Source organism: Necator americanus, chromosome IV, assembly GCF_031761385.1.
Source record: "Necator americanus strain Aroian chromosome IV, whole genome shotgun sequence".
NCBI classification, from domain to species: Eukaryota; Metazoa; Nematoda; class Chromadorea; order Rhabditida; family Ancylostomatidae; genus Necator; species Necator americanus.
In genome coordinates, this window is record NC_087374.1 from 37,356,056 (window position 1) to 37,371,359 (window position 15,304).

General features: G+C 39.6%; 1 protein-coding gene across 2 annotated transcripts; it reads left to right on the forward strand.

Annotated features, from left to right (window-relative positions):
• Positions 1–10: 10 nt before the first annotated feature.
• RB195_003898 (uncharacterized protein) lies at positions 11–14,953 on the forward strand (the record flags this gene model as incomplete). 2 transcript variants are annotated; one of them, XM_064201765.1, is made up of 41 exons in its annotated part: positions 11–82; positions 1,519–1,552; positions 1,765–1,872; positions 1,989–2,064; positions 3,090–3,151; positions 3,563–3,639; positions 4,121–4,218; positions 4,291–4,411; positions 4,466–4,584; positions 4,917–5,050; positions 5,217–5,327; positions 5,389–5,576; positions 5,638–5,769; positions 5,828–5,948; positions 6,290–6,381; positions 6,643–6,712; positions 7,280–7,430; positions 7,565–7,672; positions 8,296–8,473; positions 9,010–9,140; positions 9,210–9,320; positions 9,859–9,925; positions 10,180–10,266; positions 10,392–10,456; positions 10,515–10,635; positions 10,703–10,793; positions 10,894–11,018; positions 11,083–11,183; positions 11,247–11,307; positions 11,764–11,850; positions 11,908–12,163; positions 12,229–12,412; positions 12,531–12,686; positions 12,756–12,834; positions 13,794–13,910; positions 13,987–14,081; positions 14,159–14,239; positions 14,301–14,391; positions 14,455–14,568; positions 14,696–14,818; positions 14,891–14,953. In XM_064201765.1, the coding sequence occupies 41 exons, from the start codon at positions 11–13 to the stop codon at positions 14,951–14,953; spliced, it is 4,458 nt and encodes a 1,485-aa protein (XP_064057645.1). The 2 variants fall into 2 exon arrangements, with proteins under 2 accessions (XP_064057645.1, XP_064057646.1); XM_064201764.1 differs by lacking the exon at positions 11–82 and having other exon boundaries at positions 1,509–1,552; positions 1,760–1,872.
• Positions 14,954–15,304: the final 351 nt, after the last annotated feature.

The window sequence follows — 15,304 nt, forward strand, 5'->3', positions numbered from 1 at the left end:
AACGCGCGAGATGCAAGGATGTCATGAGTCAGTCCTGACAGAGCAGAAATCTGAGGAGATCTTCATCCTACACTATTTCAGTGTTCGTTTCACACGTTTTGGACGACGACGAGCATCACGGAGGAAAAATCCTGACATTTTCCACGTCCTCTTTCCCTTGATACTAGGCATTTTTTTTTGCCTAGAATAGCATTGAAATGCACTGTGCCTCAAAGGTTGTTAGGTGGACGTTCCATTACCGTCTGGAGTCTGACGTTTAGACACTTACGTTGGACCGAAAAACATCTCTCCTTTACTGCTTCGCTGACATTAACTCAAGGTAAGCAAATACAATTTTCCAAGTGGAAGAGGCGCACCCAACTTTCAATTCCACCGACGTTGACATTCACACAATCGCAGTTGTTCCCACTAACTAAAAAATCAAAATAGAGAAATTATGAGTTGTTAGATGAAGCATTTGAAGTTATAGTAGGGTCAAAACGACGTGAAGCACGGCGCAATTGCGTACACAGATTCTCTCGAGGCGGTGCGGTGAGGCGCAGCGGTTATAAGCCTTATGGAAGTTTTCCTACCGTTTGGATGCTTTCTGTAGGGTGATGAGGCGCTTGAGAGGATAAATCACTAATGGCTTTGAATTTTCCAGGCTCTGACGAAGGCGTAAACGCCGAAACGTTAGCCGTTGTTTAATAAAAACGATCAATACCAATCTTGGCTACAGCTCAAGTCCCAGCTGCTCCACGCTCCCAACTGCTGCCTCACAATGCCGTTTCAAGCGCGTACGCAAATGCACCACGCTTCATGTCGTTTTGACCCGACTATGCACCAGTCTAATAGTCTGATGACCTAATATTGCGTGGCTGAAACGAGCAGATACTAGTGGAGTTCCCATAGCAAGCGACTATCTGTTTTGAAGGGAAACTCATTCAATTTCAGGAAGACATTTGAAATGTATAAGTTTCACAACGTACGCGAAGACCTTTTCTAAACTTTTCCGCACGCCTTTGGACTGCGCTGTGTCTATGGTACACTGTGGTGCACGTGGTAGCTCGTGACAAATGTTATGCAGAGACCACGATCGGATCAACATGGCATGCTTGCGCTTATTTTCATGTATTTGATATGACACAACCAACTGTCATAATGAACCCTTTCAAATTTTTACCTTCCCTGAATACTGAGAGGAATTATCTTAAAATACTCGTTCTATGCTTCTGTCTATTTTTGGGTTAAATGTGGCTAAATGCGTTTCATTTTTGTCGCATCATTATTGCCCTTCGTTATTTTTTTTTCTAGAATTATGTTCTATTGTGCAACCATCTTTTTTCCACTCCACGTTTTTTGTTCCAACGTTTGTGGTGTTCGTTTGTCTCGCTATCGCACTATTTGTGTTGTGTGTGCCTGTTGCTGATTCACTTAAATTTCAACTCTTTTTTTTCAGTACAGGATTTTCTGCTTTGTTTTGTTGTTGTATGTTTTAGAGGGCTTCTCAAATTCTCTCAACTGAGGTTATGAGTTCAGCAAGCAGCGAATCAAACTGTAGTGCTAGCGTCAGGTTCGAATTTTTTATTCTACATTCTCTATTTTCTAGGGAACCTTAGATGTTAGTATCCCGTTGTGCCATATACTTCTTACAGATAGCTTCGTTACACAAAATCTTATCAAAAAAGTGTTAGTCATGTATATATGTCAATGTAAAGATTTGTAGTATTATTTGTTCCTTTTCTTTTTTTTAAATCTATTTCTCTTACTATATTGTAAGGCCAGAGGGGTACGAATCTAATTCCGGAGAACCAGCAGAGAGGCTCGACCAGAGCTGTGAAGGCGAAGAAGAAGAAGACGAAGAGTACGTGAATCCAAGAGAACTTGTGGATGGTGAGAAAAAGTTGCCGCTGCTTCAACTTATTTTTTACCGCTAATTCATTTGCTATTTTGCTTTCATCACCATCTTTTCGGCATTAATTTTCTTCCTTAGATTTAGGTGTTTTCAGAGTTTGAAACAGTCTTCGATGAGAAGGGCTACGAAATTATACCAGAATACTACGACAGTCTTCTATTCTTGTGCAGGTGATTTGGCATACTTCTGTGATGAACATAATGTTTACTTGTCCAGCTGTCGTTTCACTTTCTGATTCCAATCAATTTCATTTTCATTAGAAAGCAGCCACTATTGAGAAAAAGACTAACTTTTGAGAGAAATCTTGTGTATCTTGGTATATATTTCAGTTTTTGTCAGTTAAACTATAGCCGAGTAAAAACCTTGTTTGTAAAAGTAAAAACCTGTTTTTGGTTTCAAATATTTTGAATTTTGATCTTCTTACCATTACTGCTAGATCAATGTTTGAAAGCCGCACATTTTCACTAGGTGAGGGCGTTTTGACCATGCCTAACAATCATTAAACCGTACGGGTTACCGTGATAAATATACACATTTACAGTTTCCTGTGTGATATGGGAATCAATTGAATTTTTTTAATGTTGGAATTTCTAAATTTGGAGAAGGTACATTTGAGTCTGAAGCTCTCTGCAGTTGCGTAAACGACTGAATTCGAACCGTCGCGATGAGGGAAACATCGCTGGCTCCACTCAAAGTGCAAAAATAGTGAAGCCAGAGAGGGTTTACCTCGATCCCAGTCGCTGGCTGCCTCCACCGTGCCACTTTGAACGCAGCCGCTTACACAACTGCATCGAACTTCAACTCGTTTTGACCAGGCTATGGAACATAGCATTCCTCCCATTGTCGTGCGATTAAATCACACGGAGCTGCTAACTTCTACAGTTATACTGCCAGACTTTTTGCGCTTAAAGTTGCTGTCAAGACTATTATTTCCATTGGATTGCCTTCGTGAAATTGCAAACAGAATTGCTGTAAGTAGAACAGCGGAACGAAACACAATTGAAAAGCTGCAGAAATGCAAGATTATTTGTCTGCCACAGTTTCTTTTTTGTTTATTGCCACATTAGGACTTTTGCGAGCCGTAGCTCAGCTGACGCTGGGTGTTTCCAACTGATCAATAGCGCGAAAGACTATCGATCAGATACCCTAGTAGGCACAACGTAGTTTTGTCGTTATCCTTTCCGTTTTCTTTCAGAGACTTTAACAATGGCTTCACCTGGCAACTGCGACTGATCACTTTAGAAACACTTCTGAGAGGTACATTTTATTATTGGATGAAGTCTCCTCTTTTGGCCCACATCGCAATCTCTGGAGATTTGTTTCAAATGCAAATCGGATTTCCGTATTCAGTAGTACAGTTTTGCTACGATATGTTCAACTAAGTGACCGCAAGTCGTTCTCGATTAGGGAAAGGCAGAAGAAAGAGTGAGACTAAAGAGAGGTAGAGGAGTGCGCCAACCGCGTTACTGTCGTCTTATTAGATACATTCTACTGAAGCAAAAGCTTTTATTTTGTCCAATCTGCTTATCTAAAACCGGACCTGTGGCGTGAAATCTTGTCAGAAACATGAAGATGTAGTAAGCATTATCATAGGAGAACACTTCGAAATAATTAGATTTTGTAGAGTTCAAGATTCCATTTCATTCTTTCTATTTATTTTCCTTCTAGCATTCGACTCGATGAAGTCAGTCCTAATGAAGTTTTTGTTTCGTTCTCTTAATTGCGGACAAGATCGAAGTGAAGAGGTTATTTTTGCTACACCATCTTTTTTTTGCTTATTTTTTTGGTTGTGGTGAATGGAGACCCAGCTTACTGCTGTAAATAGTCGTCTTATAAATGATTTTATAAAAGACGTTAGCTTCGCTTGTTTGGTGCTCCTTCGATTGTGACAAGAGGGAACTTGTGTGTGTTGGATAGAGAAAATGCTTAAATTGCTGTGGACGTGTTGCATCCACGCAAGTATAAGCATATAGGAGTCTACACATCGCTGTAAAATAATTTTCAACTAGATTTTCTGGAAAGATCCCTTCGCTTGTTGTTTTTTTATCGAATTCGTGACATGAAATTCGTTAAATCGTCCAATATTTTATATTTCATCCGTGCATCAAATAATCTACTCATTCTACCACAGGCAATCCTGTCCCGAGCTCCGCTTAATAATAATCAGTTATTTGTTTTTTATAGGGGTTTCTTTGCGAGGTATGTTAAAAAGATTCTCGTTCACAGGATGCTGAGAAGGCGTTGGCATTTTCTGATACTTTATCAGTGATCGTAAGCCTGGTTAAAGCCATCACTGAAATCTGTGAAGATGAAATCAATAGCATGTTAGTTTTTTTCTGTTAGTATATTGCAAAACCAAGTACTCTGATTATTCTGTGGAATTACTTGTGTTCCAGCGCCTATGCAAACATTATTAGCCAAGCGAACACTTGTAGATTAGGGGAAAGAGAGCTGTGCTCAGAAAGAGAAGATATTGACAACAATGTGTTGCAATGCTACGATATTCTCAAGCGAAAGGTCGTGTTCGTATTTGCACATAGTTAACCTTGCTAGAAACGATCCTAACTACAGGTTTTGGAAATGTTTCACTCAATCTGCACATTTTCTGTTCCTGATCGAACGGGTAATACAATACGGAATGCTCTTCGTTTTCTTTGGGAACATGAAGAAGTTGACAAAGAACTGCTTTGGTGAGAACTTCAAAAATTGATTCTCTCAACGTTTTTAAGGAAAAACGCGAAGGCCAGCTTTATTCATCGCTAATTACCTTCTTTTGCTGCGGCAAACTTAAAAGGTGCAGCTTACAAGTTACTTATTGGTGTCCGAACTATTGCGAATCTTCATTTTAAACCGTAAACTCTCGTAGTCGATGGAAAGTGAACATAAACAGTTCGAATAAAAAAAAATTACTCGTAGCATATTGTGTTATAGAAGGAGATATCGCAAGTAGTCCCTTAAAGTGAATATGAATATCGCTTGGCAAATTGTTGTTTAATTTGCTCATGTGTATATTTCCTTTCAGCACAATGGCTTCGGCAATCATCGAGTTCATTAAACATCCTAAATTCTGTTGCAAATCCACAGGCGCTCTTAATAGCCTCCGTCAAATGTTCTGCTTTTTGCGGCCCATCTGCGTCGAATTCAACCAACACAAAGGTAGCTCATGCTACATTCAGTTCCGCTCTTTTTCATGAAATTACAAAATAAGTATTGATTGCTACAGAAAGTTCTTCGTTCAGCTACTATTACAGTGTCCATGACATAAATGTGCTATATTTTTTCAACATTTCTACCTGGATTTGTTTTGCTAACCTGAATTCAGCGGTTGCGTGGTTGCTTGTTTCCACAACGATGGAATTGAAGTATCTCAAGGATTCAACCACAATCGAGAATTTTCCTTTTCTTGCGGCAGTGAAATCTGTGTCTGTAGATGGTTCGTTCTCCTATCCTGTTGAAAAATATTTCCGCTTTGACAACAGAAATAATATTTTCAGGTGATTTGGACCATTTGTTGTATTATATGTACTATTTTGCGATGGACGAACTTCATCGCAATTTTTTATCGACGTCATGTTGCCATATACCTCGACCATACATTCTTTTCATTGAGTCGATGGCTGAAATTGCACCCTACATTTTCTTTGAAAACATTGCGCCTTTGATACCGATTCTTGATTATGATGTAAATTTAAAACCTTCTTCTATTCTTAATCTACGTAGAACTCAACTACTCCAATATTTAGCCATATACGCTTCGTTCACGGATACTTTCTGCTTTCTCTACGATGCTAACCACGGGCGTAGAAGAAACACGGTTTTCCGTTGTTAAGCAGAACACTGCAATAATTCGTGAGAGAATGGTAGATGAAATCCAGGTGCGGGTTTTTTTCATACAGGATTCTAGTACTTGGTCGACTAAAACCGTTTGTTAAGCTCCATCTCTCCGATACTGCTTTACAAGTTCGTTCAAAAGCGATTAGTTGTTGCGTTGAAATGGCGCAGAGCGGAAACGTCCCGGAAATATATCTAAGGAAAGGATTGGTGAATGCTGTTGGTGAGTCACACCTAATAAGAAAATAATAAACTTTTGGGCATTACCAGTAAATATGTCATTACAAGTGCTCCCATCCCCTTTGAGTCTCGCACCTGCCGCTTGTTTTACTGTCACTCCACAGCCAGAATATTAAATATTTTCTGCAAGACAGCAATAACAAGACAGCAATTCAATAGAACATAATAAAATTCCGAAAGGCATGACATTTTGACGAAATTTAAATTTGACTTTGCGCTTGCGTTTCTCAATGATATGTTTTTAAACAGCTCCCACTTATAGCTACTAAGTAATTCATCATGATTTACCATAGCATGGCTACTGCTGATCATTTCTACTTGCAGCGGAACACTTAACAGAAAAGACCGCGACTCTGAGAAGAGCTGCAGTAAAATTCTTGAAATTCTACCTCGCCAGGAACCCCTTTGGGACGAATGTGAGTTGTTCATGATTCGACCTAAGATATATCACTTTCTTAGATGTTTTTTTTTCTTTTTATCAAGAAACAAGGATCATTAGATAAGTTACGAGAATTATAAAAAGATTGTGAGCTAAGTTTGGTAAATTGCTATTATATGGCGCTGTCATACGTTTGCTGACATGGTCTGTTTTCGTTTCCCTCTCCTCAAACCCCCCTGTCGAGGGGATCTCCAAAGATCCCACATGCTTCCATAGAGTTATTCTTCCTTCCTTTCAGCTTAGCCGTTCCCATTTGTTTGCCGTGTACCAGAGACTCCAAATTGTTGAAAAGCTATCTACAGATACCGGTGCGTAAACAGTTACATCATGTTATTGTAAAGAGGAATAATCGTGCAGAAAATCGGGAGCAGCAAAAACGTCAAGACTCGTGTTTTTCTACTGAGCTTAGAAGTGAATATGATAGTTCTCAATTTTCACAGGATCTTGTTCACAACACGCTGCATCTATTCACAATTTGTATGGTAAAGTATATGTACTCAAAAAGTTACCGTGACAGTCGCAAATGTACAGTCGAGTCAAAACGACATGAAGCACGGTGCAGTTGCGTAAGTGGGGCGGTGGAGACAGCTGTTGCGAAAATTGCGAAATAAAACATCATGAAATAAAGCAAGGAATGGAGTCAGCGAAGGTCTCTCTTGGGTTCTAACCGCTACGCTTTGCCGCACCGCATCCATCGCAACAGCTTACACAACTGCACCGTGCTTCATGTCATTTTGACCCTACTATAATCATCTGAACACGCTGGATTGTACGTCGGAAAGTCTACCACTAATTTATCCATTTATTTCTATTTGGGTGTTAGGTCTGAATGCTGTACAGCATTTCAGTGTACATTCCCACCGAAAGTGTTGTAGGTCTCGCCTCGGATGATTTCTTGAAGAGGATCGCAGAACAGTTCTTCGATTCTATTTCGGACAAACTTGGAAATATTCTGAAAAGGTTGGTTGAAGAGCAGAGCAGCCTTCAACATGATGATTACGAACTCATAACGACACCGCTAGAAGAGTGAGTCCCTTTGTGCAAGTCGTTACCAAACACATGTTTTTTCGTTTATTCGTTGCAGTTGATGTATACTCACAAGTTTGTATTCATAGAATTTGTTATGAGTTTTGATTTGCCTTCACAAGCTTCTTTTACAGAGTTATGCAGTTAGTTGTTCATCAACTTTTCTTCCCCAACTCAGTACAGAATGCTTTGAAGGTGGTCGTGAAGTTATTTTATCTAGGCAAATTCGACAATATGAGTTTGTAAGTTTGCTCCACTCTGTGGTTAGGCTTTGAGATTGTTGCTAGAATTGTTTGTTCGCTGGCCTGCAAGTCTGCCAGTTAAAGGCGTCACCCCACGAATCTGAGGTGGTGCAGATTTCAGGTGGAGTATTCGTATACTGGATGGGAGACTACGAAGAGGGGGGTGGATCCGTCCATTTCTTCCTAATAGCCGTAAAAAACGGCCCGGAAGATACAGCTTCAGGCGTTTTGGCGCACTATTTTCTGCAGGGAGTTCGACTGGAGCGCGCCAGCCTTGTGCGGCACCGCATCTTCCGGGCCGTTTTTTACGGCAATTAGGAAGAAACGGACGGAATCACCTCCCTCTCCGTAGTCTCCCATCTCGTATACGAATACTCTACCTGAAATCTGCACCACCTCAGATTCGTGGGGTGATGCCTTTAAGTCTGTGGCCGCGAAATCGACGAGTTCTTGAGCTCTTTGCTGAATATGGACCGCGCGAGTCGCTATCAAGTGGCCACTATTCCGCAGAACACCAGGAAGGCGCCGCCTTTGCAGCTGCAAGCTCTACCGGTAGCCAGAGGCCATAGAAACTCGGATTTGTACGCTTCTTAGAGCTTCATATTCAGTGCATGCAATTCCAGAGAGCAATCAAAGGAGGAGATAGTCGACTCTTTGCTGGTCATGCTTCGTCAGCGATTTTTGAATGCACCAAAAGAACTGGTCGACGGTTGCGATGAGAATGCAAATGTTGTTCCCAGTTCATTGTCTTGTGATTTGAATGATGCAGATCGAAATGAAAAGAAACTTCAATTTCTAGAGGTATTACTCTTGAGCAAACATTCACATTTAGAGAAATGCAACAGAAAAGATATGCGATCGAGAATGATACGTACCTTGCAGTGCCAATAAATGTAGCAAAAAATGAACTTTAGTGGAAGATAACGTCTGCACATCTCGACCCCAAACAACAAATTTTTGCAATTTGGTGGTAGAGTGAGAGTATGAATGCAGCCAGTGCTAATAACAAAATATGATCTCCAAGAACTGCTCAAAATACTGTTGTGGAATCACGTCCTGCTTTTGTAGTTGAATCCAATCCTGTTGGGAGAAAATCGAAAGTGGCTGGTCGGTCAGCTTTCCTTTTCGTTCTCTTTGATTCTTCCTCCAAACCCAGACTAAAGTCATGATGTCTGCTGCTGTTTTTGCATATTTGCCGAACCATATCTAAGGAAAGGATAGAGTTGTATCGATCTTCTTCGCAAATTACCACACCATCACTCTCTTAGGTCTATTACTTATTTTCATTGTCGTGAATAAACACTAGTGATTATGTATCTGCGTAAGAAAACATTTAGGACGCTTTCATATTGCACGATCAGATATACAAATTGGTTCCTGAAGTCGTTAGAAGTGTGGTAGCAAAAGATTTGGCTGATGTACGTGAAGCAGTTAACTTCCTTCTTATCTGCTGCCGCTTTTTAATCCGGTACTTTAGTAGTTTTTCTCACTTTTTACGCTTTCTGAAACGTTCTCATTTCTATTTCTTCGTTTTCAGCGGATGTGAAGCTGCACTTTTTGAGCTATATAGAAGGGTCGAGAACTTATCAGACGATTCGAAAACGGAGGTTATCGATGCCATCGCCTCTCTTTTTATAGTCAGAAGAACGTAAACACCTTACTCTTCTTTTTATTTACTGCTCAAAATGTGTTCTAATGCGTGCAGAATATCAGAAGTTTATGGAAGCAAAAGAAAGTGTACACTATCTTCATACCTTAGAGGCAAAGGAAACAAGTATGTGAAACATGATCGCGTTTCAACAGATGCACTGAGTTCTTCTATTTCCTGTTATGTTGGATTCCTGTTATCTGTTGCCTGTTGTTTACCGAATATCATTGACTTTTAATGCTAAATGTACAAGTAATTAGTGATGGGAACCGGATTAGTATCGGGTATAACCATTTCAGATTAGTTTCTTACCTTAACATTTGAACCGGGGAATACTTCGAGATTTCTATATTATATTCCAAACATGAAACGTATGAGCGGTTGAAATCTGTTGCACGTGACAGCTGTACGGCCACAGCTATTGAGTAGTGTTTTGGATTTGCAAGAATGAAAGGATTGGATTGGTTGATTGATGACTTGAAGAGGAAAACTGCTCAATTTCTACTTTACAATCTACATCATTTGTTCCTATTTTCAGAGATGGTAAAATAGAAGTATTTGACACTTCTCTACAGCTGTTGAAGCTTTTGAAGCGAGTTGAAGAGGTACAGTTCCACTGTGTTTTCCTAGAAACCTTTAATTTTTCTGATTTGTCAGCGCTTGAGACAGGGTAACAAATTCACAAATAATTGAGAGTGGCTTCCCATTCATCTTTAAACTGTGTACATTTTGTGGTTAAGATATTTAGGAGCTGTTCAGCCAAAAAGTATTTTTTTATTAGCGTATTTAGAAAAAGACGAATTGCACCATTCTGTAGGCTTGAAGTTTCAGAATGATATACAATTTTGTTTCAACTTAGACCGATCACTATGCCGTCGAGAATTTGTTTTGTGTGATGTCGCAGCAGTATAACTACCCGACTACTGTGGCCTGTGTGCTTTTCCAGGCAAGATTTTCTCTTCTTACTCTCACGTTGCTTTTCTCAGATTCGAATTTCTAAACCAAAAGTAAAGCATCATATGTGGGAACTTATATAATGCTCATGGTGCCTTAGTCCTACTCCTCTTTAAGATTCTTGAAACAAAATATCTGGAGGACAGAGTCCTGGCGATGAAGGCATTGACCATTTTAGCTAAGTGGGTTTCAGTGCAGTTGCATAATGCAACAACTCACGTTGTTGTTCTCATCGTTTAGAGGAAATAGAATATTTATGCGTCAACATCTGCGGGAATTCCAAAAGTATATTCGTGGATCCGATGACATCCTGGCCTGTGAAGCTCTTCGAGCGCTCTCTAACCTCGTACCTCTTCATAGCGTTGGTGTTCATCATTTTTGAAAAAATGCGAAATGTGTGAAGAAAGAAAATGACGGAAATCTTTCAGGATTCCCCTGAAGAAAAATCTGATCGAGATATTTTTCGTCTTCGCATTTTTGACTCATTGTTCCCAGATATCGAAAGGCTTCTCTTCAGGCGTGAGTTTAACGTTCTTAATGAGTATTCCCACTTGCTTTATTGATTTGAGGAAATTAGGGTGCTTCTTTCTAGAACCTCTAGGAAATAAATTACTTGCAGTCATGCTGTCAGACGATGCCGAAGCAACCGCCACATTGTGGCACACATGTGCAAGGAACGCTATCCGCGTGCTTTTTGCCTTATCTAGCGAAGTAGATTTTATGATGTCACGGGTTCTTGGCAAAGTATTTTTTATATCTAGCTCAATATTATTTATCCCGTGTTTCGCGTTTCTGCATTCTCATTCAGACTATCTGGTACGCGAAACGATCAGCAGACATTCTTATTTTCTATGAAAAATTCAAGGAAACTCAGAAAAACTTGAATTCCGATCTTATTGAGGATAGACGGTTTGTGTTTGCAGCATTGTTTTTGTTTTCTGTTGGTTTACGGAATTCACCATCGTTTCTCAGAGTCTACTGGAATATGAAATGGCAGAGGACGTTAGAGCGCACGTTGACAATTATAGGAGAGGTGACTATTCTTGTGCCTTTGCTACCGACTGTTGTGATGCTACAACTTATGTTAATTTTATAGCAATTGATTATTCGGAGTTTATTTTACATCTAAACGAAACGTACATCACTATCACTGTTTAATTTGGAACAGCTAATTATGTTTGCGAGACTGGAACAACAAATTATCGATGAAGCGGTGTACACAGCCTTTAGAATTCTACCCCAACCGGAATGTTGCTCATTTTTTGGTTAGCTTTGCTAATTAGTGACTTGTATCTATAACTGTAACAGTTAGGAGATGGTTGTTTGTTCGTCGCTTGACCACATTTAGCGACCAGAATTAAGAAAATTCAAACATCTATAAAGCAGCATTCAAAACTAACACACTAGCACATTTGTGCTCATCTCACGAAAACCACTAACGTTGCTACGTCTCGAACAACTGATCAGGTTTCTAAGAGACCGTTTCTAGATTGTTGAAGCCATGTTTGTGCACATCAGCGGCTCATTCAAACATGAATTGAAGCGAGTTGCAGAGTTAGTCGAAGTAGAGCTTAAGGTAAGGTTTTCTAGTGCTCTGCGATTAATTTCAGCCGGCTGCAAGTTGTTGTTTCAGAGCGACCATGAAACGGATGAGGACTATGGGAATTTTGACGTTAACAGGTCTGAAGTAGAGACGGACTTTGCGTACGAAGCTGGCATATTCAACATGAAACCAACCAGTGAAAAGGATATCGAAGTGATAGCAACAGTTCCTTCGACTAAAACTACTATTTACATAAAGCAGGAAGTTTGTGACGAAAAAGATGACAAAAGTAAGCCGATTACGGAAGTGGTGAATGACTCCGAAGAAGAAAAAGGCCAAACCAATCGTGGGCATCTTTTAAATGAACTCTTATATCGCTGGCATGTTTTATGGCTCAGCTGGACTTTTCAGCCACTACTGTTGATGATCTGATACGAACACATGTGAACAAGCTGTTAGAAGATTCTTTGTTGGAACCAAGCAGTACGTTGGGGGTTTGTCTCACTTTTGTTGTCTCATGCATGAGGACAGCTAGTTACTGTAAAGCGATCCGTGATGCTGCTACAAGGACGTTTTCAAAGTTCATGTTGATTAGGTTCGTCGAGAATTCAACCATTTGATTCCGACAAACTTGCTATGGCTTAAAGTTATTTTTCTAAAGCTTTTTGTCGTTGAAAACTCGAAGTTAGCGAAAGAATCGTGCCCCGTTACAGTCCCCATTTGGCGGAACGAGGCGCTTCGTTTCTGTTTACAGTCCTCTGTTGTGACGAAGAACCTCAAATGAGAAAATATCTGCTAACAAGCAGTATCGATGTGTTGCGTCGTTTTCCAGCAATGTTGGAGAAATATGCACTGTTTATTTATAGAATGTTAGTTTTTCATTGATTACTTGTTTCGGAATTTGTTCCTAATGTCATTTTGTTATTTTCATCTTGTAGGACAAGAGACGAAGATGCATCTGTTCGGCTTACTGCGATACTGCACTTGACTCATTTGCTCTCCAATGACTTCCTTAAGGTTCGCAAGTCTAGTTCTAAAATGTAGATGACCGTTAGTGCTACACATCTGCGTCTGTAGGACTCTTTATTGAAATCCAAAAGTTTCTCAAATATAGAATACAACTCAAATTTTGGCGCGAGTTGACCTGTAAACGCCACCAGAAGTTCCTTCGCGACCTTGTCGGTGCGAATTTGAGGTTATGTTGAACTTTGCTATGTGGGGTTGTACTGGATGGAACAAGGATATCAAAGATCGTTCACCGCAACTCAGTTGTCGGCACCTCCTAGATGTTTGCTTTGGCAGATAATGCAGGCAGATCTGCATCAAGTTTCTATGCACTGTTTCCAGCGCCCCTAATTAAAACGTTCATGGTGGATTTTGTAAACAGCATAGGTGAATAAGTATGGATTGGAAATGAGATTTAATAACCAGGCACTTATAGCAATGGAGCAACGACGGAGGAAGTGACAAATTCCGCACGAAATTAATGGAAAAATAATCTACTAAATATCCGACTCTACCGGCCAGACACTCGTTAAAATAGATGGCTGAGAAGTCATTGTTTGTGACTTCTTACACTGCAGCTATCACTTCCTGATCCCTAAGATTGACCGCAGGTCATAGCTGGTCACGTTGACGTTCGTATTCCGGCAAAAATCTGCCAATGACCACAAAAAGGAAATATCAAAGACTTGTGTCTAACTTCATTACTAGTTGTCACTACAGAACAGTCCTGTTTGAAAGGCCAATGTCATAAAGATGAGTTAGAAGCTAATTTAAGAACCTCCGCTACGAGTTCTGCGTGGATCAACTGTCACCTTGTTTGCAAAGGTGGCGAACTTCTTAATGATGTAACACTTCCTCGATTAGTTTGATAGAGTTTTGGCTGACTTTGCATTGATTTTATTTCTGGGACGTTTTTTTTGTAAGATTTTCATAGAAAGAACGGGCAAGTTGCAAAAGAAAACTAATTCCAGCCACGTGGTTGTCTGTCAGATGTTGCATTTTGTATGTTGCCTTCAAAGTCGTCGAGTAGCGGCGAAAGAGAAGTGGCTGCTGCTGCTTGTAATCTTTTTACAGAACTATCAAAGAAGGTAAGAATGTTTACAGTCGATGTTTCGATTATAAATAACGGTAAATAATATTCACTTATTCGCAATGTATTTGCAGGGGACTCTTTTAGTAAATGTCCTTCCTGACATCATCTGTCGGCTGTCTCGCTATGGAGACAAAGTTTCAATGGATGCTTTCAAAACAGTTGTGAGGTATGTATTCTGTATCTTTTGCGACATTGTTGTTGACATCTATTGATTTTTGCATACGGATGCGGTTTTGATTCCAGTCGATTGCTGGGAATGATTGGAGATTATTCACACGACTTTATGGTGGAGAAGATGTGCCATCGCTTCGACTTTTGTGGAAGGTCTATTTTCAGATAATTTTTTAAGCTGTTTTATGGCAGCATATTACTTGCGTTAATATAGTAAAGAAGCAGTGGAGAATAATGAGAAGATCGCCCAATATTTCTCTCACTTCATCTCACAACTCACCCTTTCGGAGAAATCACTTTCAAAGGTTCGTTTTAATTGGAGTAAAGAGTTTTTTTAAACTCATTTCCTTCTGAATTGTTCTTTTTAGATGTGCTCGTTCCTTCCTCATTTTGCACCATTTCTCGACGACGACGTGATCTTTAACGACTTCACTGGGGTGGTTAAATCCTTCATGGACAATGACCCCACCACTTCTGCAAAGGTTTGATTTCTTAAGAATATATACTTTATGGAAGTGCACTTTTAACCCAGTTGCTGTAGATTTCGAAAAATCATGTGCATTCTTATTTTGTAACATGTAATCATGCTTAAATTTATAATAATTCCAGGAAACAGCAGAAGAATTGCTTCGTAAGATGGAGTACTTACACAAAAAATCGTGTTTATCTGAAGAGGAAAATAAGAGAATGTTAGAAAGCGTTGGCGTTATCAACCTTAATGTTTCAGTGGAGGTTTGTTTTCTTTTTAATTCTCGTAGTAACGCTTTGCCGTCACTGTTTGTCTTTGAATAGTTTCTTTTGAAGAATGGTGCGGATGGTTGTCCGACTGCTGTATTCAGTTTTGAAGATTGCGAGCAGCCAATATAGTTCGTAAACTCCTTATAACTATCTCTTCGGAGTACTCAATTGATTCTATTTTTTATTATTAACTGCCGTATGATGGTTTTATGAAACCTGTTTTCACTTCACGATCCTCTTTCTTCTCCAGAAATTCGTTTCCCACTGATTACGCTTTTTTTTTCTTTATTTTATTCAAGTTCTACTTGTTCTCGTTCTCGTTTTTATCTTGTTCTTGTTGTGTTTTTTGTTGTGAATTGATTAAGTAGGACACTGTAAGTGTATTTTCACCTCTGAGGAACTTTTTGCTTAGTTAAGCTTTAAAGCGAAGCACTTTATAATCTTCTTTCAATACAATTAGAAATCTCTGTATTCTTTAAG